We start from the raw sequence: 25,132 nt of genomic DNA, 5'->3' as shown, positions 1-25,132 counted from the left end.
CACATGCTTCGTTTGTAAATTAAGTGTTGGAGTGTGCCCCTGGCTATCTGTAAAAAATATATATATGCAAATGGTGCCATCTGGTTTGCTTAAGGATTTTGGACTGATTTATACTTTTACTTTTGATACTTAACTATATTTTAGCAATAACATTGACTTTGATACTTCTGTATATTTGGAACCAAATACTTGGACTTTTACTCAAATAGTATTTTACTGGGTGACTTTTCCATTTACTTGAGTCATTTTCTATTAAGGTATCTTTAATATTAATCAATTACGACAGTTGGGTACATTCCCACCATTGTGTATAGTTAGAAAATAAATGTGATAAACCCCAATACTTTCTGACCTTTTTTTCTATCCCTCATTCCCACATATCTAAATTACACAATAGGAAATCGTMAATGAGGTTAAAGGACAAGAGCTAAGGAAAGGACTCATCTTCAAAGTATTAGGATTCATCCCATGTCTAAGCAAGAAGATGAGTCATCATCAATGAGGCTGGATCTCACCAACCGTCAAACGATCAGCCTGTGAATGCTTTCATCCCAGAAATCCCACAAAGCAGCAGCAGCAGCTTTGCAATATCAGCAGAACATCACTGAACTCTAAAACCAGAGACGTGAGTCCTAATGGCCTTAATTCACAGTTCACACCACCATGTATTGGTTAGGTGGTGAGGAATTCAGATGGAGAAAAATACAGAAAGACAAAGAACAGCACATTACAAGAACATTTGAGTGATGTGGACTTGAGATAAAACAAGTCAAAGATGATCAACCAAAGCAAGTCGAGTTTATTTGAATGGGACATGGGTGTGAAGTGTCTACTTTTGTTTAAAAACCTTGGCATGTCCCTGGCAAGGAAACACACACTAATTCAATTTGGCCACAGACTTGATCATATTTTGACTAGAATGTCAGCAGTGTCAAAACAGAATTAAGGCCACATAGTGATACACGTTTACAAGCAGCGGTTTGTGTGCTAGAGCAGGGCGGCTGAAAGCACTAATGTGGCCATTATATAAGGCAACCAAATACAATAGATTTTGGAGAGTTGCTTCTTTCACGACAAGAAATTCCAAATTCAATGTCCTCAAACTCTGACTTAGTTTCGGTCTAAAGAAAAAGAGTGATGTGCAATATTAGGAACAAATGTAAGGATTCTGCAGTGTGTAGAATATTGAAAACACTCCCAACGTTTTGAGAGAAATTGCCTGTCAGGAGGCTGACTCCAGTGATTCTTCATCTAAAGGCAGAGATGACTGTTCTGTTCCTATAAATTAGCTTTTCACCTAACGCACAAGCAGGTTCGTCTCTCAAGGTTATGTACCCTGGGTTAATTTCCATTCCTCTCCGGGTGAGAAAACTCTCACTTTTCTCTGATCAGCTCGTGGGAGCTTCTCTGTCCACCTGTGTRCCTTTGGTTATCAAACAATCCCTGGAACTCATTCAATGTAATGTGACATAATTACAGAGCGGAACTATATGCATGTACAAGGTGTCTTTAGTTGCAGGTATTTTATTGTGCTAAATAAGGTACAATAGCTGTAACATAATAGCCTTCATTTTCAATACCAATATTATCAAACCAAATAGTATGTGCTCATGTGCATAATGACATAATGAATAAAACATGTAGATTTCTCAGTGCTATTCCTTATCAGCAGCACATTTTCAAATGAATTCATGTCAACATTTATTAAAACCATTCAAATATAAAAATRTCTCTTTTCATAATATCTTCAACCAATGTAAAATAAGATAAAAAGTATTTGGAAAAGTGTAAACATCTCGACGCAGTAGCCTATATCTATCCACTAGAGATAGGCACACTGCCAAGTTGCAAGATCATCAATAAATGTCATTCAAATGACAGCCTTTCTCTGTGGTGATATGAAAATATGAGAGACAGAAGCTATTGGTTGCTGGTTAGAGGTATGGGTGAATTCCCTGGTCTCTCCAGTTCTTTGACCTCCAGGTCTGTTTGAGGCTCTGACCCTTAACCCTTGACATCCAGTCTCAGGGGCAGARGCGGAAGCGGGCCAGTATGAGCAGATGGTCAGAGGAGTTGTGCTCGAGGTCTGTCCCACCAGGACCAGTCTGGCCAGCAGCTGCAGCCTTCGCCTGGGCAATGGGCCCTCTGGGAGTAACATACAACAGGCATGGTTAAAGCCCTGACGTTTCCCTAATGATGTGATCTTAGTGAAGAAAAACGCAGGGTCCTAGTCATGGTTACATAATTGCAGCCTGGGAGACTAATCACCTCCACAGCTCACTGCACTGCAGCAAAGCAGACTGCAGCATCTGTAGAGTTCACATTACAAGAACCACCTTATCATAAATAATATTTTGGATCGTCAGATCCCACTCTGCTTTAAAGTATARAAATCTACCAACAAATCCTGTGTTGTATGTAGTGTACAGTACCAGTCAAGTTTGGACACACCTACTCATTCAATGGCCTTTCTTTATTTGGACTATTTTCTACATTGTAGAAGAGTAGTGAAGACATCAACACAATTAAATAACACAAATGGAATCATGTAGTAAAAAGTGTTTGAGATTCTTCAAAGTAGCCACCCTTTGCATTGATGACAGCTTTGCACACTCTTGGCATTCTCTCAACCAGTTTCACCTGGAAAGCTTTTCCAACAGTCTTGAAGGAGTTCCCACATATGCTGAGCACTTGTTGGCTGCTTTTCCTTCATTCTGTGGTCCAACTCATCCCAAACCATCTCAATTGGGTTGAGGCCGGGTGACTGTGGAGGCCAGGTAATCTGATGCAGCACTCCATCACTCTTCTTGGTCAAAAAGCCCCTACACAGCCTGAAGGTGTATTGGGTCATTGTCCTGTTGAAAAAGCAAATATAGTCCCACTAAGCGCAAACCAGATACGATGGCGTATTGCTGCAGAATGCTGTGGTAGCCATGCTGGTTAAGTGTGCCTTGAATTCTAAATAAATCACAGTGTCACCAGCAGAGCACCCCCACATCATTACACCTTCTCCTCCATGCTTCACAGTGGGAACTACACATGCAGAGATCATCCATTCAAATAAAATAAAATGTTATTGGTCACATACACATGGTTAGCAGATGTTAATGCGAGAGTAGCGTAATGCTTGTGCTTCTAGTTCCGGCAGTGCAGTAATAGTTACTAACAAGTAATCAAACAATTTCACAACAACTACCTTATACACASAAGTGTAAAGGAATGAATAAGAATATGTACATATAAATATATGGATGAACGATGGCCGAACGGCATAGGCAAGATGCAGTAGATGGTATAGAGTACAGTATATACATATGAGATGAGTAATGTAGGGTATGTAAACATTATATAAAGTGGCATTGTTTAAAGTGACTAGTGATACATTTATTACATCCAATTTTTCTGTCTCACAAAGACACGGCGGTTGGAACCAAAAATCTCAAATTTGGACTCATCAGACCAAAGGACAGATTTCCACCGGTCTAATGTCCATTGCTCGTGTTTCTTGGCCCAAGCAAGTCTCTYCTTCTTATTGGTTTCCTTTAGTAGTGGTTTCTTTGCAGCAATTCGACAATGAAGGCCTGATTCATGCAGTCTCCAGGTGGTGATCTCAGGCCTGCCGTCCTCTGTCAGGTAGTGGGAGTAGGTTGACGTCAGCCTCAGACTGTGCTCTATACTGGGTCTGGACTCACTGGTGGGACATGGGGAGGGGGAGAGACACACTGTCACACAGGGCACAGGCTTAACTTCAACTGTTAATTAACGCGGACAGATGCTCCTTTAAGTTGGAGCACTGCAATGACTGCACTGGACAAACAATGATGATTATCCAGGGACTTGTCACTTCTCCCTATGAGCAGTTCCACTCGCTTCACGTTAATATTGTATGGGAAGGATTTGTCAACTCTTGTCTCCTCTTCTCTCCAATGCATACAAACAGAGACGGCGAGAGAGTGATGAGTGGATGCATCCGATGTGCAGACGCTGATCAAAACAAATTAGAGCTGCGTCGAGCGGCACAGACACTCAACTGAGAATTCGTAGTCGATCGGGGGAAAAAAACACTTCCCTACATTCTGCAAGCAAACGTGCAATCCTTGGAGAATAAAATCAACGAGTTACGTGGAAGATTAAACTACTAACGGGACATTAAAAACTGTAACATCTTATGCTTCACGGAGTCAAGGCTGAACAACGACAATATCAACATTCAGCTGGCTGGTTATATGATGTACCGGTAGGATAGATCAGTGGTGTCTGGTAAGACAAGGGGCGGCGGACTATGTATTTTTGTAAATAACAGTTGGTGCACGATATCTAAGGAAGTCTCGAGGTTTTGCTCGCCTGAGGTAGAATATCTCATGATAAGCTGTAGACCACACTACCTACCGAGAGAGTATTCATCTGTATTCTTTGTAGCTGTTTACATACCACCACAGTCAGAGGCAGGCACTAAGACAGCATTGAATGAGCTGTATTCCACCATAAGCAAACAAGGAATCGCTCACCCAGAGGCGGCGCTCCTAGTAGCCGGGGACTTTAATGCATTCTATCAGCATGTTAAATGTGCAATAATTCTATCCTCCTGATTCCTGCTTACAAGCAAAAATTCAAGCAGGAAGCACCAGTGACTAGGTCAATAAAAAAGTGGTCAGGTGAAGCAGATGCTAAGCTACAGGACTGTTTTGCTAGCACAGACTGGAATACGTTCCGTGATTCCTCCGATGGCATTGAGGAGTACACCACATCAGTCATTGGCTTCATCAATAAGTGCATCGAGGACGTCGTCCCCACAGTGACCRTACGTACATACCCCAACTAGAAGCCATGGATTACAGGCAACATCCGCACTGAGCTAAAGGCTAGAGCTGCCGCTTTCAAGGAGCGGGACTCTAACCCGGAAGCTTATAAGAAATCCCGCTATGCCCGCCGACAAACCATCAAACAGGCAAAGCGTCAACATAGAACTAAGATCGAATCATACTACACCGGCTCTGGCGCTCGCGGATGTGGCAGGGCTTGCAAACCATTACAGACTACAAAGGGAAGCACAGCTGAAAGCTGCCCAGTGAAACGAGCTTATCAGACAAGCTAAACTACTTCTATGCTCGCTTCGAGGCAAATAACACTGAAACATGCATGAGAGCACCAGCTGTTCCGGAAGACTGTGTGATCACGCTCTCCGCAGAAGATGTGAGTAAGACCTTTAAACAGGTCAACATTCACAAGGCTGCAGGGCCAGACGGATTACCAGGACGTGCACTGTGAGCATGCGCTGACCAACTGGCAAGTGTCTTCACTGACATTTTCAACCTCTCCCTGTTCGAGTCTGTAATACCAACATGTTTTAAGCAGACCACCATAGTGCCTGTGTCCAAGAACACTAAGGTAACCTGCCTAAATGACTACCGACCCGTAGCACTCACGTCTGTAGCCATGAAGTGCTTTGAAAGGCTGGTCATGGCTCACATCAACACCATCATCCCAKMAACCCTAAACCCACTCCAATTTCCATACCGCCCCAACAGATCCACAGATGATGCAATCTCTATTGGACACCACACTGCCCTTTCACATCTGGACAAAAGGAACACCTATGTGAGAATGCTATTAATTGACTACAGCTCAGCATTCAACACCATAGTGCCCTCAAAGCTCAATAAATAAGCTAAGGACCCTGGGACTAAACAACTCCCTCTGCAACTGGATCCTGGACTTCCTGACGGGCCGCCCCCCAGGTGGTAAGGATAGGTAACAACACATCCCCAATGCTGATCCTCAACACAGGGGCCCCTCAGGGGTGTGTGCTCAGTCCCCTTCCTATACTCCCTGTTCACTCATGACTGCACGGCCAGGCATGACTCCAACACCATCATTAAATTTGCCGATGACACAACAGTGGTAAGCCTGATCACCGACAACAATGAGGCAGCCTATAGGGAGGAGGTCAGAGACCTGGCCGTGTGATGCCAGGACAACAACCTCTCCCTCAACGTGATCAAGACAAAGGAGATGATTGTGGACTACAGGAAAAAGAGGACCGAGCATGGCCCCATTTTCATCGACAGGGCTGCAGTGGAGCAGGTTGAAAGCTTCAAGTTCCTTGGTGTCCACATCACCAACAAACTAACATGGTCCAAGCACACCAAGACAGTCGTGAAGAGGGCACGACAAAACCTATTCCCCCTCAGGAGACTGAAAAGATTTGGCATGGGTCCTCAGATCCTCAAAWGGTTGTACAGCTGCACCATCAAAAGTATCCTGACTGGTTGCGTCACTGCCTGGTATGGCAACTGCTCGGCCTCCGACAGCAATGCACTACAGAGGGTAGTGCGAACGGCCCAGTACATCACTGGGGCCAAGCTTCCTGCCATCCAGGACCTCTATACCAGGCGGTGTCAGAGGAAGGYCCTAAAAATTGTCAAAGACTCCAGCCACCCTAGTCATAGACTGTTCTCTCTGCTACCGCACGGCAAGCGGTACCGGAGCGCCAAGTCTAGGTCCAAGAGGCTTCTTTACAGCTTCTACCCCCAAGCCATAAGACTCCTGAACATATTGTTGAATGGCTACCCAGACTATTTGCATTGCCCCCCCCCCCTCTTTACACCACTGCTACTCTCTGTTGTCATCTATGCATAGTCACTTTAATAACTCTACCTACGTGTACATACTACCTCAACTAACCGGTGCCCCCGCACATTGACTCTGTATCAGTACCCCCCTGTATATAGTCTCGTTATTGTTATTTTACTGCTGCTCTTTAATTACCTGTTACTTTTATCACTTATTATTATCTTATTTTTTTTCAACTGCATTGTTGGTTAGGGGCTTGTAAGTAAGCATTTCACTGTAAGGTCTACACCTGTTGTATTTGGCGCATGTGACTAATACAATTTGATTTGAAAAGCATTAATATTGAAGGTCTGCTGTGAGTCAGAGGAGCTACAGCTGGTGCAGTACCTGACAGGACCAGATCTCCTACAGTTACCTGACAGAACTAACTGACTATAGGGATCACAGGCACTGTCTGTCTCAACTAAATGATTATTTAACCCTGAAATGCAACCGGGGCTAACTGACCTGTTCATAGTTGCCATAGCTTGTGCTTCAAAGTCCTGTACAGACAGGTTGGAGATACACCCATCAACATCTGGGAGGAGAGAAGAGTATTAACATCACATACAGATCAGAGGAAAGACGGGTGTATTTCCTCAGTGTTGGTAATAGCCTAAAGCTGTTCACTGTGAGAGTGTGGGATAAAAGAGAGAGGGTTGGATGATGGGTGACCTGTAGGCGGTAACAGAGTGCGGGAAACATTCTGTTGCTTCACACAGTTTTGTCTAGCATTGTAAAGCAGCTTGCTGTACACTGTTAATTTCACTATCTATTCTTTACTACCTATTGCATCTTAGCCGCTCTGTCACTGTTCATCCATATATATTCTAATCCCATTCCTTTACTAGATTGTGTGTATTAGGTTTTGTCGTGGAATTTGTTAGATATTAGCTTTTGTTGTGGAATTGTTAGATATTACCTGTTAGATACTGCTGCACTGTCGGATCTAGAAGCATAAGCATTTCACTACACTCGCAATAACATCTTCTAACCATGTGTATGTGACCAATAAAAGTTGATTTGATGGCAAAGACAGGGCATTCAACCCAGATTGAAAATTAACTACAAATACTGCAGAAAGATGACGATTGACAGAGAGGAGCTCAACGAACATTCTATAACAGCCCAATTTTTATATCAGGACTCCCGAAATATAATGTTCCCTCTGTAGTAATCAGCTTCAGCCACATAGCTTATTATCCCACTGCAGATTAAGGCTGGGCATGTCGATGATGAAGCCCTCACCTTGCGTATGGGAATGCCGTCGTACTCGATTGGACAAGAGCTGCCGTCATAGAGGCGGGACACTGTTCTGATTTCTGCAAGCAGCATAGCCAGCTGGGCCAGCTTAATGTCCCCATGCCCGTGTAACGGATGTGAAATGGCTAGCTAGTTAGCGGGTACGCGCTAGTAGCGTTTCAATCAGTTACGTCACTTGCTCTGAGACTTAAGTAGGGTTTCCCCTTGCTCTGCAAGGGCCGTGGCCTTTGTGGAGCGATGGGTAACGATGCTTCGTGGGCGACCGTTGTTGATGTGTGCAGAGGGTCCCTGGTTCGCGCCCGAGGTCGGGGCGAGGGGACGGTTTAAAGTTATACTGTTACATTGATGCTGTTGACCTGGATCACTGGTTGCTGCGGAAAAGGCGGAGGTTGAAAGGGGGGTGAGTGTAACGGATGTGAAATGGCTAGCTAGTTAGCGGGTACGCGCTAGTAGCGTTTCAATCAGTTACGTCACTTGCTCTGAGACTTAAGTAGGGTTTCCCCTTGCTCTGCAAGGGCCGTGGCCTTTGTGGAGCGATGGGTAACGATGCTTCGTGGGTGACTGTTGTCGATGTGTGCAGAGGGTCCCTGGTTCGCGCGAGGGGACGGTACTAAAGTTATACTGTTACACCCGGGGTTTTAAAGTCTGTCTCTTATACACATCTAGATGTGTATAAGAGACAGGTGTGTAACGATGCTTCGTGGGTGACTGTTGTCGATGTGTGCAGAGGGTCCCTGGTTCGCGCGAGGGGACGGTACTAAAGTTATACTGTTACACCCRGGGTTTTAAAGGAGGTGTGTGTTGGCCACGCAGTAACAGCACCAAGCCCAGGTTGTCCCGGTCTAGCAGGGGGATGCCCAGGCGGAAGTACTTCACTGGATGACTGGACAGCAGGGAGAAGCAGTCCTTCTAATAGACCCCCGCACAGCCACTAGGCTTGCCTGTCCTCTACTTGTACTCCCACTGGTAACCTGGGGAAGGGAATGGGGGGGGGGGGGGACAACACAACATCAAAGGAAATGTGACATTTCTCATAAACTGTGGGGGGAAATGTACAAAATTTCAATATTTTTGAAAGTGAAGAAAGTGAAACAGGAAAACCAAGTGGTTTAAGAAATACATTCTATGCCTGTGGCTCCCTCTAGTGGTAATGTTACACGTGCGCTCCAATGGCAATATCAATTCAATTCAATTCAATTCAAGGGGCTTTATTGGCATGGGAAACATGTGTTAACATTGCCAAAGCAAGTGAGGTAGATAATATACAAAATATCTCTTGCTTCTTTACGCAGGCGGATACAAGATTTTCAGTTTAAAACAGGCTGAGTTTACAGCTCAAATGAATAGGCCTGGTCTTAATGAATCTCCCATGGGCAGACTCTGCGTGTAGACCAATAACGAGGAGTATTAGTTCCATGTAAGGGGCTTTCGTCACTGGTTATTTGGATGTATCAGGATCGGGCTAAACCAGTGCTTTCCCTGCTTCACCTCGAGTGCCCACACAGATCGGGGAGTAGGGATTAAGTCTTAACCCTTTACACGCATACCTGTATACACTATAATTGACGTCAGAGCTCAGGCTACGCGCATCACAGTGCTATATTGGTTTTGACTGACAGCAGTTCTGAACTTGATCACTCAAAGCCTATTCCCCTTCAGGAGACTGAACAGATTTGGCATGGGTSCTCAGATCCTCAAAAGTTCTACAGCTGCACCAGAGAGCATCCTGACTGGTTGGATTACCGTCTGGTATGGCAACTGCTTGGCCTCCGACCGCAAGGCACTACAGAGGGTAGTGCGAACAGCTCAGTACATCACTGGGGCCAAGCTTCCTGCCATCCAGAACCTCTACACCAGGCGGTATCAGAGAAAAGCCCAAAAAATGACCAAAGACTCCAGCCTCCCTTGTCATAGGCTGTTCTCTCTGCTACAGCACGGCAAGCGGTACCAGAGCACAAAGTCTAGGTCCAAGAGGCTTCTAAACAGCTTCTACCCCTAAGCCATAAGACTCCTGAACAGCTAATTAAATGGCTACCCTGACTATTTGCATTGCCCGCCCCCATTTTTACGCTGTTGCTCCTCTCTGTTTATTATCCATGCATAGTCACTTTATCTACCAAAATGTACATATTACCTCAATTACCTCGACTAACCTGTGCCCCCGCACACTGACTCTGTACCGGTACCCCCTGTATATACTGTAGCCTCGCTACTGTTATTTTATTTTTGCCACTTAATTCTTTTTTATTTTCTATTTTTCTCATTTATTTATTTTTTACTTCAGTTTATTTTAGTAAATACTTTCTTCACACTTATTTTCTTAAAATGTCATTGTTTGTAAGGTCTACACCTGTTGTATTCAGCGCATGTGACAAATAACATTTGATTTGATGGTTACTCTGTAGATATGTATCTGAAAGAAGTCGCTATGAAAAAGACGCAACAGTCTCTACAAGGCAGAATGTTGAATAAAATCAGATTTACATTTACTTTACCGGTTGTGCATGCTGTTGGTCTTTTTGGCAGTAGGCGATGGAGATAGGGTAGGTTTTTTACCCAACTTTTTGCAGCACTGGTAGATTCTGTCGTTTGCGTTCTCAATCTGTTGACGCATTTCACGTAAAGCACAATATGTAAATATTAGCCGAATGTAATTGGCCGAAGAACGTTTCCTCACAATAAGCCGGAAGTGTTAGCCATCTCTTTCTTCTTCCTATTCGATGAGGTTTAATGGCAGATGGCATCCAATAAATGTTGCATTACCGCCACCTACTAGTCTGGAGTCCAAATCCCTTATAAATAAAATAAAAATAAACAAATACTCTGCCATCTAACACTATACTCACACAACAAAATTAACAAATAAAAATAATAAAAACAACACCACCCTACTCCACTATTTAAATATATTTAATCCTACCTCAGGCCAACAACCTGAAAGAATGTGACACCACCACTTAACACACTCTGTAACTCCTGATGTCAAGTCTCGCACACCCAAATACCTCTCTGCAGCTGCCACTACAACCTCAATTTTATGTGACGTTCCATCCCTGCAGTACAGTTGATAACCATTGCTATAAATGTMCAAACATATTGAAACATACAGTTGAAGTCGGAAGATTACATACACCTTAGCAAAATACATTTAAACTCAGTTTTTCACAATTCCTGACATTTAATCCTTGTAAAAATTCCCAGTCTTAGGTCAGTTAGGATCACCACTTTATTTTAAGAATGTGAAATGTCAGAATAATAGTAGAGAGAATWATTTATTTCAGCTTTTATTTATTTCATCACATTCCCAGTGGGTCAGAAGTTTACATACACTCAATTAGTATTTGGTAGCATTGCTTTTAAATTGTTTAACTTGGGTCAAACGTTTCGGGTAGCTTCCACAAGCTTCCTACAATAAGTTGGGTGAATTTTGGCCCATTCCTCCTGACAGAGCTGGTGTAACTTAGTCAGGTTTGTAGGCCTCTTTGCTCCCACACGCTTTTTCAGTTCTGCAGACAAATTTTCTATGGGATTGAGGTCAGGGCTTTGTGATGGCCACTCCAATACCAAAAATTTACAAAAGCTTGTACWTGATAACTTACATATCCTAACATCACTTTGTCGGGCAAAGACTCAACATCAAAACTCAAAAGAACAGACAATGACTCTTCTGTTTCACCACTCATGCCTGTGTTGCATCAAATGACGAGCATCACAAACACCGTGAATCTTCCCCTTCAGTTGATCAACTTTTACATTTACTGCTACCCCAGTAATCACTCATTTAAAACCCCTTATGGATTGGACACTTTTTTTCAATTTTCGCCTAAAATTACATACCCAAATCTAACTGCCTGTAGCTCAGGCCCTGAAGCAAGGATATGAATTGGTACCATTTGAAAGGAAACACTTTGAAGTTTGTGGAAATGTGAAAGGAATGTAGGAGAATATAACACATTAGATCTGATAAAAGGTAAAACAAAGAAAAAAATAACTGTTTTGTACCAMAAAAAAAAATTGTACCATCATCTTTGAAATGGAAGAGAAAGACCATAATGTATTATTCCAGCCCAGATGCAATTTAGATATTGGCCACTAGATGGCAGCAGTGTATGTGCAACGTTTTAGATTGATCCAACGAACCATTGCATTTATGTTCCAAATTTTGTATCAAGACTGCCTAAATGTGCCTAATTTGTTTATTAATAACTTACTTTCATRTTCAAAACTGCGCACTCTCCTCAAACAATAGCATTGTATTCTTTCACTGTAATAGCTACTGTAAATTGGACAGTGCAGTTAGATTAACAAGAATTTAAGAAAATACATTGTGACAAATAACATTTGATTTKMTTTTCTTTTCGTTTTATCTTGTTTTTTCTACCTGTCCAGTTGGTGGCTGCAATTCACCTTTTGGGGTTGTAGTCCGCCATAAAACCACAAAAGAAGAAGAAGAAGAAGCTCAGAGGGGAAATCACCTGATTCATTGAATAGAGGCGCCTACTCTTTGTTACATATAAACAAGTTCAATCTTAAATTTTAACATAGCTAATTACATTTTAAATGAACCTTTTGATATTGTGTGGATTGTGACCGTATAACTCTGCCTATAAATTAAAGTGTTCCAACCATAACAGTTGTTAGGCTTCAAATCAAATCAAATCAAAGCAAATTTTATTTGTCACATACACATGGTTAGCAGATGTTAATGCGAGTGTAGCGAAATGCTTGTGCTTCTAGTTCCGACAATGCAGTAATAACCAACAAGTAATCTAACCTAACAATTCCACAACTACTACCTTATACACACAAGTGTAAAGGGATAAAGAATATGTACATAAAGATATATGAATGAGTGATGGTACAGAACGGCATAGGCAAGATGCAGTAGATGGTATAGAGTACAGTATATACATATGAGATGTATATATCATCTGGGCTTTCAGCCCAGGAGATGATAGTGGGAAGATGGTGGAAACTGAGGTTTTGTTTGAAACTGCTAGTGAGTCGGGTAAAGACAATAGCACAGAAAGTGAGAATGAGTGGGTTACCGTGGCAAAGAAAAAGGGAAACGAGAAGTAAAGCTATCATGGAAAAAAATAAATCTCTAGACTAGTTTTTAGTCAGAGTGAGGGTTTTGGATCAATACTACTTGGGAAATCTGTTTAACGTCTCGAGGAAATTCTGGAATGTGTAGGAGGAAAGTGTGGAGTCGGTGAGAGTCACAAGAAGTGGTCTTATTTAGATTTTTTGTGTGTCTGCGGAGCAGAAGAAGCGTGTTTTAAGACTCAAAAAGATATCAGAGTGGAATGTTTCCTGCTTGGATTTTCGTAGCAGGGTGCCTATCAAAGGGGTTATTTCTGGGGTGGCACAAGAAGTAAAGGCAGGATATAGGATATAAGGATATAACTGAAGACACCGATGGAGTGGTTGGTGCACGTCGACTGACCTGTATGGTAGATGGAGAAAATAAATTMACTTCATCCATGCTACTGTTCTTAGATGAAGAATCTCTCCCTTCTCATATAAAGTTAGGATTCAAGAGATACCCTATTAGAGCTTTTGCGCACAACCCGTTAGTTTCATAAATGTAAAAGATTTGGTCATGTGTCAGAAGGGAAGAATATCGTATGCCAGATGAAGTGAAATGCTGCAGTTGTGGAGGTGAATATGTGCCTGAATTCCTGGAGTGCCCTGTTCAGGTGAAGGAGACTGAGGTGGCAAGAGTAAGGAGTGTCCAGCGTGTCTCCTATCTGGAGGTGGTGAGAAGATTGGAAGGAACGAGTGGCGGGGAAGAAACAATGGTAGTAGAGCCTCCACGACCAGTGAAGGTTTCTCATCAACCGAGTGAAAGTGAAATGCTTCATGTTAAAAGGTGGACTTTGCTTTATTTATTGCAATGGTCATAAACTGTACAGCGCAAGCGGAGAAGAAGTCCAAGAAAATTGGAATCATTGAAGGGAGCTGAACGTTTTTTGTGTCTTTAGGGATTTCACAGCCGAGGCCATGCAAGAAATCCTGTTGGTGAATGTTCCGCCATCACAGGCCTCTGAGCCGTGTAGGGAGGTATTTTGTAGCTGACTGTGATTGAAGAAATGGGATGGGTTTTGTTAGTTGATATGTTTAATTTTGTATGATGTTGTTTTCCCCCTTTCCCACGATTTTTTATTTTCTCATTCAATACCTCGTCCAGCTGGTGGTGGTAATGCACCATTAATATTGGATGCCAACTTCCGTTAAACCCCATCGAAGAAAAAGAAGATAAGAGCGGAGGGACCTCAGGGACCGTCATAGCCCACCCATCTGTGGGGAAAACAACCGGTGGTTACCTAGGTTATCCCATAGCAAAAAGTTGACCTTTTTCAAACGCCATTTTATTGTTATCTGCTTGTTTTAGTCAGTTACAAAACGAAATGTTCCATGTCCAAAGATTACTTTTCTATAAAAACGAAGAGTTGCACACTCCATATAACCTACCAGTAATTTATTGGGTAAAAAAACACCAACGTTTCGGCATCACTGTGCCTTCTTCAGCGTAGTCAGCACCTTTACACTAAATCATTTTCTCTGGGTGTGCGCCAGTTCATGCTTTTAATAAAGATTACTTTTCAACATTACCTGCTACTGAGTGTTCTCAATACTTAGAAAAACATAATATTGACTGTAGGGCCTCCCTCATGCCCCTTTTCATGATGGTGCTAGCAGCCACATGAGTGAGTGCTGGCTAGCTAGCAACCAGTCCKGAACATCAAGCTAGCCAAGACCAACAACACAAGCAAATGGACTATACAGCTACAAGTAGTGTACAAACACACTATACCAAACCAAGTTAAATGTACAGAACCAGTCAAAAGTTTGGACACACCTACTCATTCAAGGGTTTATCTTTATTTTCACTATTTTCTACATTGTAGAATAATAGTGAAGACATTAAAACTATGAAATAACACATATGGAATCATGTAGTAAACCAAAGAAGTGTAAAATAAAACAAAATATATTTTAGATTTTAGATTCTTCAAAGTAGCCACCCTTTGCATTGATGACAGCTTTGCATTCGCTCAACCAGCTCCTCCTGGAATGCTTTTCCAACAGTCTTGAAGGAGTTCCCACATATGCTGAGCATTTGTTGGCTGCTTTTCCTTCACTCTGCGGTCCAACTCATCCCTAACCATCGCAATTGGGTTGAGGTCAGGTGATTGTGGAGGCCAGGTAATCTGATGCAGCACTCCATCACTCTCCTTCGTAGTCAAATAGCCTTTACACAGCCTGGAGGTGTGTTAGATCATTGTCCTGTTGAAAAACAAATGATAGTCCCACTATGTGCAAACCAGATGGTATGGCGTATTGCTGCAGACTGCTGTGGTAGCCATGCAGGTTAAGTGTGCCTTGAATTCTAAATAAATCACAGACTGTGTCACCAGCCAAGCACCCCCACACCATCACACCTCCTCCTCCATACTTCACAGCGGGAACCACACAYGCTGAGATCATCTGTTCACCTACTCTGCGTCTCACAAAGACACGGCGGTTGGAACCAAAAATCTCAAATTTGGAGTGTCCATTGCCCGTGTTTCGTGGCCCAAGCAAGTCTCATCTTCATATTGGTGTCCTTTAGTAATGGTTTCTTTGCAGCAATTCGACCATGAAGGCCTGATTCACGCAGTCTCCTCTGAACAACTGATGTTGAGATGTGTCTGTACTTGAACTCTGTGAAGCTTTAATTTGGGACTGCAATCTGAGGTGCAGTTAACTCTAATGAACTTATCCTCTGCAGCAGAGGTAACTCTGGGTCTTCCTTTCCTGTGGCGGTCCTCATGAGAGCCAGTTCCATCATCGCTTGATGGTTTTTGCGACTGCACTTGAAGAAACTTTAAAAGTTCTTGAAATTTTCTAGATTGACTGACCTTCATGTCTTACAGTTTCCCCCCTACCTACAGACTTGATATCATTGGCCCCTTTAATAAATGGAACACTAGTCACTTTAATAATTCCACTTTAAGAATGTTTACATATCTCATGTACAGTATATACTGTATACTGTATCCTTCACTATCTATGTTTTACTATCTATTGCATCGTAACCGCTCTGTCACTGCTCAWCCATATATTTTATACTTATATATTCTCATCCCATTCCTTTACTAGATTGTGTGTATTAGGTTTTGTTGTGGAATTTGTTAGATATTACCTGTTAGATACTACTGCACTGTCGGATCTAGAAGCATAAGTATTTTGCTACACTCCCAATAACATCTGCTAACCATGTGTATGTGACCAATAGCATTTGATTTGATTTGACAGTCGTGTATCTTTGCTTATTTGAGCTGTTCTTGCCATAATACGGACTTGGTCTTTTACCAAATAGGGCTATCTTCTGTACACAACCCCTACCTTGTCACAACACAACTGATTGGCTAAAATGCACTAAGGAAAGAAATTCCACAAATTAACTTTTAACAAGGCACACCTGTTAATTGAAATGCATTCCAGATGACTACCTCAAGAAGCTGGTTGAGAGAATGCCAAGAGTGTGGTTGATTGGTTTAACACTTTTTTGGTTACTACATTATTCCATATCTGTTATTTCATAGTTTTGATGTCTTCACTACTATTTTACAATGTAGAAAATAGTACAAATAAAGAAAAATCGTTGAATGAGTAGGTGTGTCTAAAAGTTTAACTGGTACTGTATGTCTTACCTGTGATTAAATGTTTTCCACATCCATACTGTAGCTACGTGTAGCCTACTTGGACACCTGGTCCCCACATTTCCCACTCTCCCATGCTGAATAGCCTGAAGCCACAGGGCTCTTCTCGCAGGCTCTGCTTCCCTATGTGGGATGATTGCAAATCGTAGTTCAGTATGTACATTACAATATGGGTCAATGGGAAATAATGTTTGTTTTTCTCAATTTGTGGGCATGGTCGAAGGGAATTCCTTCTTATGATGTCTACTTGGAGTATAGAATACCACAATAGTCACAATAGCCATAAAACCTTGTGGTCAAACAAGGAAATGGTTCCAATTGTTTCTCCACCATTCATTTTTCCAATTGGGTATTTTATATACACTTAAAATAAGGGCTGTGTTTCGTGTAGGCTTACTCTGGTGTGACGTTTTGATAACTCTCTAGGACAAAGTTACTTTTTATCAATATATTCGCCTGTATTTACCCCACAAAAATGAAATGCAAATGATCTGCTAATGTGGCTATCATAAAGAACTACAAATGCCATGATGATCTGGACGAGACTGCCAAATCGAGGCAAAGCATTTTCAAATCTGAGAGTAAATGGAGACTAATATATTGATGTAAGTCCCCTTATCCAAGAGATATTTATATGGTTATCAAAATGTTACGCCAGGGTAAGCCCTGTTTGGCCGCTAGGTTTTATGGGTATTATGACACCTCCAATGTGGGGCTCTATTAGCGTTCAAAACAACTGGGAACTCAGAAATCTCAGACTTCTGACTTCAGTGTGTTCAAGATAACTCGCAATTTCAAGTCGGAAACTCTAGCGTCTTTCCAGAGCTCCGACTTAAAGATCGCTGACGTCATGATTTGACCTCGTTTTTTTCAGTTCAAATTGTAAAGAATTCCATCGAAAATCCCATTACATTCTTTGACAGATTGAAGAGCAAATAATCATAATTAGCTAAATCTGCATGCGCTCGACGAAGACTAGCCTAGTCCATTGACATCCTTTTGTACCCAAATAATAAATAATAAGGGCACTAGCTAGCTAACATTAAGACTCTGGTAAATCATCTCTGATAGCGTGACACAACATCATATCTGTGAATGATGCTTTTCCCATGGAAGTTAGCCAGGTATGCATATTCATTTGAGCGAGCGGTTATTATGCTATTTATTCTCAAATCCTAACCCTTTTGTGGTCATATCTTCTTGCCGTTCGTCTGTCTTTGTTAACCCATGATGTGTCACTGCACAGAACTGTAAGATGCTGGTAATGCTGACCGAGGTGCCAGTGCTGTGCTGGTACCAGTCACATCTAATGCAATTTAAGTAATTATACTGAGACTAATTCACAATTTGTTAAATCAGGGAAGGGGCATCCAACCTTCACCATTATAAAAYGTTATCAATATATTCTACATAGGCTACTTATCACTGCTGAACACAAAACTAATAAACAACCCTTTTCTGTATTTCTTTTATTTCTTTTTTGACATTGCAGCACTGGCTATTACAGTGTGTTTGTGTTTCAGGATCATAGACGTGTGTGTGTGTGTGTGTTTTTTCTTCTTCAGGATCATAGACATTTTGTGTAAAGGTCATCTCCATTTCAATTAAAAATAAATGGGAATCATAGGATATTAAAATATCGCCATTTGACATGTGCATTAAATTTCCTGACACAAATTCCATCATAGCTGCATCCCATCCCATTGAAATGTCATTACGAAGACAGGTTGAAGTCTAAATCAGAACTTATACACTTGAAGCAGCAGTTAGAAGAATAGTTTTAACAGACCACGAGTTTCAATGAAAACAGCAATGAAAAATGGTGTCCCCTGTATTTTCATCTATATTAGCCCACAATAAATGACTTCAGCCCTGCTGAATGTCTTGTTGAACACTTGAATGTGCTGACATCAGTCCAAGTCCCTGCCATCTTATAAAGACTTATCTCAGTGACCTAAAACACCCTTTACTCTGGTATCCACCTCCTCTCTCCTTTCCCTCTCCATCACTCTCTCTCTCTCTTTCTAAAAGCCCTTGGCTATAGTAAGCACTGCAGAAGTTTGTGATTTCTCATAGGGTAGTCCTCCTCTACAGGAAGGATTGTGTTGTGGGTGGATCAGGAGAAGGGCATCTCCCATCTCTGGGTGTAGGCTGTCAGTTCACAGGGGCTGATCACCAGCATCTTGCTGCTCTCGATGCCGTCCAGGGCCATCTCACTGTCCATGCAGAAGTGGGAGGCCAGGTGCTCCAGATGGGTGCCTGACTTCTGCCATCGCTGGAACACAACAGACAATACAAAGATCAATAACTATACTGTATACAGAGACATGCATTTCAATGTTATTAAACTGCTATTGCCCATTAATTGTTACAGAATGCCATTGGTTCAAATAAATCTAAAAGTTTAGGCAACTATTGTCCAATACTGACCCTGTAATTTTGTCAACTTCATATTTAGCTAATGATCTTTATTGCATGTCATGTTCATGGCACTGTCATGGCACATGGCACTCTTCCCACTATTCACCACTAGATGTCCCTCTTTACTCAATTTCTGGTGAGTCACAATAATAATTCAGAGCAGGGAATTCTTCTTGTTGATATTGTTGAACTTATACATTAACAAAACTAGAGGATATTAGCAAACATGCAAGGATTTTGTCATTGCCTCACACATCCATCACTGGTTAGAACGTGACGGCTGACAGGCAAAGCCTGTTGCCAAGACTAGTGGAGCGTATCATGATCACATCTCTCTTCAGTGGTAGAAACAATACAGTGGATATAAAGGGGATTTTCTGGATCAAAAAGGGCAAAGCTTGTGGGCGTGGCAGGAGGCGTGGCAATTAGCGGCTGGCCCATGTGAGTGGCTACATTTTTGTGAACAGGCCCCCATCTCCGTGATGTAAATGTTTGAATTTTTGTTGCCGTTTTAAAGCTAATTTCCTGCAATTATACATATTCTGCCATGGAGCTGGGAGAAAATCATGCACTTTTAAAGCTAGTTTCCTGCAATTCTATGCTTTTCACCATGGATAATGCTGTGCTCTTTTCTCAAACATAATAACATAATGAATACTACTAAATTAATTGTTTTTGGAATTTTCAATTCTCCCTGACTGTCTATCTTTTATTTTGGTTATTGTTAGTTCTCAAAGATGATATTATGATATTATAAAAAAAACAAGATATAGGTTCATTATATTTTCTACATACTTTATATCTGGTTTTAGTTGTTTAAATTTACACTGAAATAATTTTTCCATCCTGAAAAGCGACTTGAAAAAAAATGTTTTGGCACCCCGCCCAAGGATTAAAATCCATGGTGGATGTGATACAGAGCGTCWTTGTTTCACAGTATTTAAAGTCAGTGAACAGAAACAAGCTCTGTTCCATTGTGACCCTGATCAAAGCAGGAAAGACTCAAATTGCCATGACATGTTTTTTTTCCTTTTTTTATGAAGCAAAGTGAGACTGCACTTTTTAATTGATAAAGGAAAATAATTAAAACAAAATCAATTTGTATTCAGTGCCTGTGGTGCCTCTAAGTAATTMTTCTTGTTACTGGCTGTTGATGCACAATTGATAGTTAAGCACATTTGTAGGCTCCTGAGAGCCTCTCTCTGCTGTAGCCTACAGTGGCCTGAGGGGAACACATGAGCACGGCTCTAATTAGCTATCATTGAACAGTTTCCATGTATGTGTCAGGGGTGGAACATGCTGCTTTGGGAGCCTTTTTAGCAGGAGGAGGTAGTATATACCTGCGCAACTTCTAAAAGTAGAAGACCTAAAATCTACCTGCCGATACAGAGGTCTATTATGTGGCCCTGACTTATCTATGCAACACTAGACTGTAACTGAGCTGTGTATAATGTTTTAAGTGTGCYATTTATCATCTCCTTCTCTCTCACRATCCTTCTTTCTTTCACTTCCTATGTTTTCACCAGACACTACATCATTATCAACACATATTCATGAATCATCTGTTCCTGCAGTCACCACCCAAACAAAACAATGTGAATACATTATACAGTCATGCATGCTGCTCAAAACACCCTCCCACTCATAAACAGTATCTGCACACATTCTCCATAAACCAACTCCTCTGTTTTGTTTTCCTCGTTGTTTACCAAGAATGTCACTAAAACATGTACAACCTTTTCGTACAGACTCAAACCATGTAAATAGCCTCGCTAGCATACTGTTAGATAAGCCGAAACAGACTGAGGAGGACCTTGCCTCTGTCTCAGGGTGCAGCAGCAGCAGCAGCAGCAGCAGCTGGCTGGTGATACAGGCAGAACCCAGAGCTCTCAGGCACACTCTCCACTGCACTATCAGACTGCCTAAGTGAAAGTTGATTTATGGCTTGTCAGAAGTGACTTTGCGCGTTTGAGGCAGGGGGCCGGCACAGTGCAGCGTGATGGGTGTTCAGGTGAGGACGGGCGCCCTCTGGGCTATTACTTGTTTCCCGTCGCCGATGTTGCAGGGCATGAGCATGACCTGGGAGGCAGGGAAAGTGGTAGAGAGGGAGAGGCAGTGCTGTTGCTGGCGGATCTGCTGTCCGTGGGTGTAGATCCACTCCTGAGGAGAGAGAGATACACTGATAACACATCAACTACACGATCATTACGTACTAACAAAAAAGTCTACATGTATGTGAGAGTAGATGTATGAACACAACATTTAGCAGAACACAGTCATGTCATAGTACTGAAAACACACAGATTACTACAGACTGGGTGTGTATCAGTGTATGCTACATCCAATCGTGAGGCGACCCAATTCCTCCAGCCAGGGAGAGTGTGTGTCTTCAGTACAGCACACACCACTACCCACACCTCCAAAACATCTGTCTCTGGGAGTGGGCTCACTCTTCAGGAACATTCCATACATCATGACATAATAAGACTCTGTCTCTGTGGAACCAGACCAGGGAATATTACTGAGCCAGCATAGTGGAGATTGACACACACATGCGTACATACACCCACCCACGCACGCACGCACGCACGCGCACACACACACACACACACACACACACACAATCCACACACAGTCAAGTCTTGAGAATGGCCAAAACCCAGATGAAAAACAGTAAATATTTTGATTGCTGAAACTAAAGTAAGCCAATAAGATGCTGCTAAGCCTGTCCGTGTTTTCCTTTATACCTTTATTTAACTAGGCAAGTCAGTTAAGAACAAATTCTTATTTACAATGACAGCCTAGGAACAGTGGGTTAACTGCAAAGTTCAGGGGCAGAATGACAGATTCTTACCTTGTCAGCTCGGGGATTCGATCTAGCAACCTTTCGGTTACTGGCCCAACACTCTAACCACTAGGCTACTCCACTAACAACTAGGATACCTGTGTATGGTGGTGCAGGCACATCCAGCCACTTTTCATGGTCTAGCTAGCTTACAGAGGATTTGATATTGAGTGGGCCCACAAGGATCCAAATATTCACACATAATATGTCATGGATTCTAGTGTTTTATTGCAGAATATCAGACAGAAAGACAATTTGAAACTCCAGGTACAAGCTGCCAGGCAACATCCCTGTACCCACATGTCCTAGTCAGATGAGATGCACTCCAACAGAGATGCACTAAACTGTGGTCTCATGATATAGTTGTTTTACATCTCCTTCCCCTGCGCTCAAACAATAAAGCATCTGTGTTCTTGTCTGGGTCCCTGCCTTTTTGGAAAGCTAGTTTTTTTCTAACATGATATTATGATGTTCTTGAATTCAACTTTTGTGCACTTCCTTGGTTTCATAATGTCTAACCATGGGTTTAGAAAAAATATTTAAGATAACTAAATAGGACAGGTCTTCGACCAATTCAAGCTATAACTACAAATGTATGTTTGCTTGTACTGATTTTCCTATAGCAGAGCAAATTGAGAACTACTGATTTCACACACAAGTGCCTCAGATACATGTAATTATCTGTAGAAATGGTAGATCCTGTCTAGTTTCTTTTGGCACAAAATAAGTGAGCTGATAGCAAGCGACACCTGAGGGCTGACGCCAAGATAGGAAGAGGGTTCTGGCAACGTAATTGGAGGCAATTAGGAAGATATGTAGTGAGCAGCAGCAGTAAGGACAACCTTCCCAACTGAACTGGTGATTCCTATACTGGATGTTCAGCATGGTCACACAGTAGGAATGTATGTGTGTGTTTGACAACACAAAGGAGGTCCCGTGGTAATCACTAGACGGCCATGCTACGAAGGACCAAGTATATAATCATAATTGATGAGCCTGTACATGAGATATTTGCTTCTGACCTTTAGCATGGACAGCGGTGGCCATGTACAGTAGATATGTTGCCTATTTCTAACCAATGTCTTTGAAAAGACATGCAGACCTAAGGATTCAGTGCAATGCCCAGAGTGAGGGCTTTTAATTATATGTACATTACAATTATTAAACTCTGGTACAAGTTTCTCTTTCCACCGGGATTTAGCAACCATAGCGCATGCATTACCCAAACCATTACCCAAATATCAATGTACCAGAGGACATCTCAGGCAAACATCAAGCTGTAACACTGACTTGAAGATGACTGCCTAGAGAGGAGCAGCCATAGACTTCGATAGACATCGCATCATTGTATCGGTCCCGTTATGGCGTCTGTGAGAGCACGTGCAGCGCCATTGAGGCAATCTCCATTTTGAAGTGGTACATTTTCTTCTTCTACTACGTCTATGAGTTGGCAAACAAACTGCACACTGCCGCATAGAGTGTTGTTTGAACATGTATAAAGCCAAGGTTGGCCCCCTGCAGTTATGGAATGTTTCCTCACAAGTATAAATTCATTGGCTGAATCCTCCTGGTCACCTGGATGGAATTATGTGATCCTTCCTCAAAATGGTGAAAGTCCTCAATGGCGCTGCCCATGATAAAACAGGCTTTTGGGCACTAGAGTCCTCTATCTACACTCTTCGAAAAAAGGGTTCCAAAAGGGTTCTCGGCTGTCCCTATAGGAGAACCCTTTTTGGTTCCAGGGAGAACCCTTTTTTGTTCCACTTAGAACCCTCTGTTTGAAAGAGTCTATCTCTATGGAGCAGCCAAGGTTGGCGTAGCGTTGGAAAAGTGGTCCAGAGGAGTTAGCACTACGTTCAGCCAGTCTAACGTGTGAAACACATTTCCAAGGGTTTTCATTCCCCAAGGATAGTAGGCAGGCACAAAACAGGTCACACAAAAACCAAGTCCCATCCATTCTCCCAGCCACACACCATAACAACCTCTACAGTAGCCTATACTAACAAGAGTACTTGAATAATAAGAACATGTGTTACGTAGGGAACAGGCCTGCATCAGCATGACATGTTGACATGCTATTTTACACCCCATTTGATATGAAATACACCGTGCTGCCTTGAAAATACAGCCCAATATTGGTGTGTATATGCCATGTTCATCGTAAGAGCTAGTCCATCTGGATCATTAGTCATCCTGTTACCCTGCAGCAGTCACATCATTACATTACAACCTTGCTGCTATAAGAATCCCATCCCTGGAAACACATCACAGAGGATAGGGCCCAGTGTGTGTGTCTGTCTGTGTGTATATGTGTCTGTGTGTGGGTGAGCCAGTGTGTGTTACATTATTTGTGGCATTGTGCGCACAAGTGACAGCAGCCATGTCAGAGGGCAGTGTGGGAGGTACGTGTATCTCACCTCTCTGTGGAGGTGACACCAAGAGGCCAGGCCACTACAGTAGGCATGTCTCTGGGTTGAGAACAGAGGGCTGTAATAACCAGGCCCAGCTGGGGTTTGTGTATGAAACGGCAGGTGGGTGGAGACGAGGCCTGCTAGCAGATTAACAGGTCGGAAGGCAGAGGGCATGCACACAACACTGCTTAATAGAATAAACTGCACAGTGAAAATGTGATCTGTATTAAATCTAATTACCCTGCAGTAATGGCACAGCTTTTTACAATGTCCGTTGTGGCACGCAAATGTTAATTTACTGTAATGTTAATCTAAGTGGCTCCAAGTCTAGGGGATCTGTGCGCTGCTTGAGGAGACAGTGTGTTTTTAGAGCARGGGAAAGCAACTAGATTCATCCGTGTGCTCTTAAGTATGCTGCCTCTAATTCTCCCACTTTTCTCTATCTCCCCTCCCGGAGGACCTGAGCCCTAGCAGCATGCCTCAGAACCAGCTGGCCTGACGACTCCTGGCTGTCCCCGTCCCCAGTCCACCTGGTCATGCTGCTGATGCAGTTTCTGCTGTTCTGCCTGCGGCTATGGAACCCTGACCTGTTCACCTGCTATCTTATACCGGGCCTGCTGTTTCCTCTCTCTCTCTCTCTCTCTCTCTCTCTCTCTCTCTCTCTCTCTCTCTCTCTTTCTACCGTACCTGCTGTCTTGCCCTCTGAATGCTCGGCTATGAAAAGCCAGCTGACCTGCTGCACCCTCTGTAACCACTGTGATTATTATTTGAACCTGCTGGTCATCTATGAACGTTTGAACATCTTGAAGAATGATCTAGCCTTAATGACCATGTACTCTTATAATCTCCACCGGCACAGCCAGAAGAGGATT

General features: G+C 42.5%; 1 protein-coding gene and 1 long non-coding RNA gene across 5 annotated transcripts in view; both read right to left on the bottom strand.

Moving 5' to 3' along the window:
* Window positions 1–824: 824 nt before the first annotated feature.
* Window positions 825–10,559, bottom strand: LOC112068143 (uncharacterized). Of its 4 annotated transcripts, none has more exons than XR_002893522.2 (4): window positions 10,360–10,559; window positions 8,752–8,846; window positions 7,081–7,150; window positions 2,455–3,691 (listed from the first exon to the last, which is right to left on the bottom strand). It is a non-coding gene; the product is annotated as an uncharacterized lncRNA (long non-coding RNA). The 4 variants fall into 4 exon arrangements; XR_002893523.2 differs by having other exon boundaries at window positions 10,371–10,559; XR_011475114.1 differs by lacking the exons at window positions 8,752–8,846; window positions 10,360–10,559 and adding an exon at window positions 825–2,145 and having other exon boundaries at window positions 2,641–3,691; window positions 7,081–8,513.
* A 7,569-nt stretch (window positions 10,560–18,128) lies between these two features.
* The window catches only part of LOC112068142 (polypeptide N-acetylgalactosaminyltransferase 14), a 125,403-nt gene continuing 118,399 nt past the window's right edge, over window positions 18,129–25,132 (bottom strand). The window contains 2 exon segments of the mRNA XM_070438048.1: window positions 18,129–18,858; window positions 21,045–21,164. Of these exon segments, the coding sequence (XP_070294149.1) occupies window positions 18,700–18,858; window positions 21,045–21,164 (279 nt within the window). The 3' untranslated portion in view covers window positions 18,129–18,699.

This window comes from Salvelinus sp. IW2-2015, unplaced genomic scaffold, assembly GCF_002910315.2.
Source record: "Salvelinus sp. IW2-2015 unplaced genomic scaffold, ASM291031v2 Un_scaffold86, whole genome shotgun sequence".
Taxonomy (NCBI): Eukaryota; Metazoa; Chordata; class Actinopteri; order Salmoniformes; family Salmonidae; genus Salvelinus; species Salvelinus sp. IW2-2015.
This window is presented reverse-complemented; position numbering and strand designations above follow the sequence as displayed.